General features: G+C 39.9%; 1 protein-coding gene across 1 annotated transcript; it reads left to right on the forward strand.

Annotated features, from left to right (window-relative positions):
• Positions 1-1,554: 1,554 nt before the first annotated feature.
• LOC130438501 (sarcoplasmic reticulum histidine-rich calcium-binding protein-like) lies at positions 1,555-5,068 on the forward strand. Its single transcript, XM_056770438.1, has 4 exons — positions 1,555-1,669; positions 3,336-3,907; positions 3,965-4,315; positions 5,009-5,068. The coding sequence occupies exons 1-4, from the start codon at positions 1,555-1,557 to the stop codon at positions 5,066-5,068; spliced, it is 1,098 nt and encodes a 365-aa protein (XP_056626416.1).
• The last annotated feature ends 86 nt before the right edge of the window (positions 5,069-5,154 follow it).

A 5,154-nucleotide genomic window follows, 5' to 3' on the forward strand; every position in this document is an offset into this window, starting at 1 on the left:
TGTATAGATCAAGCCTAGCACAACTCAGAGCCACAGACTATGTTTGTAGGCTGTTTATTAAATTATTTTATATTTGTCCTATTTAAATACTGCTTTTTTGTTGTAAGATGCTACTGCTGTTTTATTACTGAAACTGTACGTTTTTTGTCATACATTTGTCTCAGATTCTTAAAACACCTCCTCCTAATGCAAATACTTGCAAAGAAATGGAAAGAAACCAGCAAGACTGTAACAAAAATAAGGATGGAGAGAGAGAAAAAAGGACAGAACATAAAAGCAAAGATGATGATGGAGGTGCACAGGAGGACAGAGGGGCCAGATTGGACTAAAGATTTCCAGCCCAACTACAGCTTAAAACTTGCCCATTTAAAAAAATACCAGCCCAAAATACATACTGTTATTATAACTGTTAAAGAATAAAACACACCATTTGTTTTCTTATTAAACAACCAGACTAACAAATCGCACATTGGAGAGCACCAGGCTCGCCCCAAGTATATCCAGTGCATCTTTTTTTTTCTTTTTTTTATATAAATGATCATTTTAATAAAACACAAGGTCTACATCGGAAATCTCAGAAGGGGACAACATTATTTATTGTTCTCGTGCTACTATTGTCAGAACTACAGTTCTTTTCTAATAGGCCAATTCTCAAATCATTTCATTATACTTTTCTTTTTGTATTAGTAGGCTACTTACAAATTTGTGCTTAATTACCAACTAATTTTTTTTTTTATATTATCCATCCATCCATCCATTTTCTACCGCTTATCCGAACTACCTCGGGTCACGGGGAGCCTGCGCCTATCTCAGGAGTCATCGGATACACCCTGGATGGAGTGCCAACCCATCGCAGGGCTTTTTTTATATTATCATTATTAAAATTATTATTATATGTTTAACTTATAGACCACTGGGCGAATCAACAATCAATTCTCGTTTTCTCCTTTTAATTTTAAATAAAATAATAACTGAATGATACACTGAATCGTCACTAGACACTATATCAGCTATTACGTTTCAGAAATGATCAAACATCAGAATTGTACATCAAAATAAAACTGTAGGCTAATAGCATAAACACGCTTACCTTTTAATATGAAGTTAACGTAGATAATCCCCGCAGAACTGATGAAAACGTCTTTAATATAGAACAATTCCAGAACTATTTAATAATAGGACCAACTTTGCACAGTCACAACCAGTTTGATTAATAGATTGTTGAGTCAAATCTCTCCAGCAACTGCCTGGGAGGTTTGAATGTTGCCGAGGTAAACCAATTTCTGACCAGGCCAGTGCGCACATCCATGATGCTGGAGAGTAAAGGTAGTCCCATGCGATTCCTAGTGTCATCTTTTAAAAGCGAGACGAGGGAAAATACCCGCTCAACATGGGCATTGGAAACAGGCAGAACAAGAAGTCTTATGGCACCTTGTGCCAATTCCTGGAAACACTTGTGCCCCCCTGCATCTTTAAACGCTTCGACTTCGAGCCAAAACTTTATCAGAGAAGTTTGCGGTTACCACATTCCTCCACTGCGTTTCTAATGTACCAATGGGGCACGAGAAAAGATCAGCTGGCAAGTCCTTTACTCCAGGCCTATTTATAGAGGACATAACAGATTTCGGGCAGAAGAGCTCCAGTTTGCTCAGGATTTCCATTGAAGCAGGTAAACGCAATTGGTACTGCTTTACAAGTTCTTTTAGAAAATCCATACAACGCGAAGAAATTCTCTCCTTCATGTCTGGGGCTAGCCTACTTCCCTCCAGTTTGTCCATAAATGTGGTACCCAGGTCCGCATCCAGAGGGGATAGGAATATTCCAGACTGTGTGAGGTCAAGTTCACGGAGCTGCTTGTGATTACGCAAGACGCTCGGTTTGAGAATGCGTCTCACAGTTGTCATGTACAGCCTTTCCAAGTCTCTAAACACACCGAGAGAGTTTCCTGTTTCTAATTGAAAGCATTTATTTACAGCTTTGATTTCCATCAGAACAGGCTGAAGAAAGTACATGTAAAGGAGTTTAGTTTTGTCATTGTACATTTCCTTTAAAAGCCGAGCAGTATAGCAGTGTTCTGTACTTGAAGCCATGTTAAAGTGCAGTGTGAGGGCATCTTTTTGATCCACAATGCGGTTAATGCAGTCAGCCATCACAAGCCAACGGGTACAGCTTGGATTTATTAATTTCAAGGGGCAGCCCCCGTTATTGATAGTCTCGTATATGTTCTTGTACTCATACTGCCGCTTTGCTGAATGTGCGAACCAGTTGTAGGTTTCTCTAACCATGTATTCTATGTTGCTTGGAAGAAGCTGCATTGCTTTATTTGCAACAATGTCAAGTGAATGGCAAACACAGCGAATAAGCTGCAGGTTTGGCTGTATTTGTTTAAGTAGGGTTAAAACCGAGTGTTTTTTTCCAACCATTACGCTGGCACCATCTGTGGAAATGCCCATCATGTTTTTAATCTGGAGACCGTTCTTTGATAGAAAAGCGACAACAGTGTCTGATATGGCTTTAGCATCAGCATCTGTCAGCTCCACAAGTCCAAGATATGTACTTACAAACTTGCTGTGTTTTTTTGAGTGGTATTTCACACAAATGCAAAGAAGTTTGTTCACGGATATGTCAGTGCTTTCATCGAGATACAGGGAATATGGAGACTCCCCAATATCCTCCACAAGTTCTTCTCTGAAGTGTGGCGCGAGGACAGATTTGATAATGGCTGTACACTTTGTCCGGTGCATTTGGAATGTTCCCATCTCATCTTTCAAAATGTCTGACAAATGTCCACCACATTTATTGAACTGTGACAAGCAATGTAAGCAGCAATTCTAATTTCACGGCGCTTTTGGTCATCTTTGATCGGACACTGCCCTGCTGCTCCCACTGACACAGTAAAAGTTTTATACTTGGTGCACAGCGCGATTTGTGTTTTTTTGTATTAGCATGCTCTTTCAAATCATTTAACTGTGCTCTGATTTCTGATTGACAGTATTTACAAAATGCCTTTGTATCATCGCCTACCACAGGTGTAATCCATGTTTTTAAAGACTGGTCGCTCTACCATTCCATTCTGTAGGACTTTTTATATTTACCCCACTTTGGCATGATGATGATGATGAATGATGATCACTGATGATGATAATGCAGTTTTGACGATATAACGAATTAGCCTACAACAACCCGCCAATCAAGCTTGAAGTCTGATTGGACAGGATTCCCCTGAACCTTATTGGCTAACCTGAACCATACCTAATTTAAACATCATCCTACATTATATAATTTATTTTATAGTTAGTTTTCATTAAGAAAATAATAAAGAATACTGTTTATAGTCAAAAATAAAAACCCGCCTGTTGCATCAAAAACCAGCCCAAATTTTAAAGACCCGATTTTTTTCCGGTCGGACGTGACCAAAAGGAGCCCAATTGGGCGGGAACCCGCCCAATCTGGCAACAGTGCTGATGGAGATGAACATAAGGACAGAGAGGAAGATGAACATGAGGACAAAGAGGAAGATTACGGAAGTGCTCATGAGGACAAAGAGGAAGATGATGAAGATGAACAAGAGGAGAAACAGGAAGATGATGAAAATGAACAGGAGTACAGAGAGGAAGATGATGAAAATGAACAGGAGTACAGAGAGGAAGATGATGAAAATGAACAGGAGTACAGAGAGGAAGATGATGGAAATGAACAGGAGTACAGAGTGGAAGATGATGAAGATGAACGGGAGGACAGAGAAGAAGATGATGGAAATGAACAGGAGTACAGAGAGGAAGATGATGAAGATGAACAGGAGGACAGAGAAGAAGATGATGGAAATGAACAGGAGGACAGAGAGGAATATGATGGAAATGAACAGGAGTACAGAGAGGAAGATGATGAAGATGAACAGGAGTACAGAGTGGAAGATGATGAAGATTAACAGGAGGACAGAGAAGAAGATGATGGAAATGAACAGGAGTACAGAGAGGAAGATGATGAAGATGAACAGGAGGACAGAGAGGAAGATGATGGAAATGAACAGGAGTACAGAGAGGAAGATGATGAAGATGAACAGGAGGACAGAGAGGAAGATGGTGGAAATGAACAGGAGTACAGAGTGGACAATGATGAAGATGAACAGGAGGATAGAGAGGAAGATGATGGAAATGAACAAGGGTACAGAGAGGAAGATGATGAAAATGAACAGGAGGACCATCAGGAAGATAATGAAGGTGAACATGAGGACAGAGAGGAACATGATGGTGAACAACAGAGAGTTGGAGAGGAGAAAAGCCAAGATCGAGATAAAGACTCAAACCTATTGAAGGTACTGTGTAATTACAGATCTGTGCATTCTGCTTGTTCATGGTGACAGTAAAACTTTTTAATAACCTATCTGTTACCATTAATTAACAAAGCTAACAGAGTTACAACTTTTAATCTCATGTTAAATTCAGTATTTACTGATACATAGTCTGTAACTGTTAGATATACAAGTTTTGATTTAGGGTTCATTTGATATATTCATACGTTGGTATGATTCACAGTTCAATTTTACTACTCCTCTTTGAATTCCCTATATGATGAGCTATGTTATAAAAACATAGCATGCATCATACTATGTCCATAACTAAGTTTAGATAATAAATGCAAACCAACCATCCTGTCAGAATTATGCCAATGAGGCGCCATGAGGAACACAGGAACTTTCTCTGGCAAACTAATCACTTTCATGGCATTGGTCCACAGACCATCTGGGGGCAGGGCAGGTATGCATTTAAAACACCATCACCGATCCACTTCAGTTAAGTTGGTCTTAAATTAGGAACTGGAAGGGAAAGAAAGATGACGCGGAGGACAATCCACGGGACACCCTGCTTGGGGCTCCCCCCTGGGGAGTCCCCTTAGGCCGTGGACCTTTGGATTCATAACCCAAACTCAGCGTTTCAACAGGACTGCATTCTGAAACCATTCAAGATTTCCATCCATGCGCCTACGGATATTGTAACCATACATATAGGATGGCTTCGTCCCTAAAAGCCCCTACCTTGCCATCAAAGCCATGCAGGGTGACATATAGTGAAATTATGACACCGGTGGCTTACGCATCTGTGGATGATTTTTTTCTCTTTAATATAGAGGTATATAAACATCTTTAAACCGTAC

This window comes from Triplophysa dalaica, chromosome 16 (genome assembly GCF_015846415.1).
Source record: "Triplophysa dalaica isolate WHDGS20190420 chromosome 16, ASM1584641v1, whole genome shotgun sequence".
In the NCBI taxonomy this organism is placed as follows: Eukaryota; Metazoa; Chordata; class Actinopteri; order Cypriniformes; family Nemacheilidae; genus Triplophysa; species Triplophysa dalaica.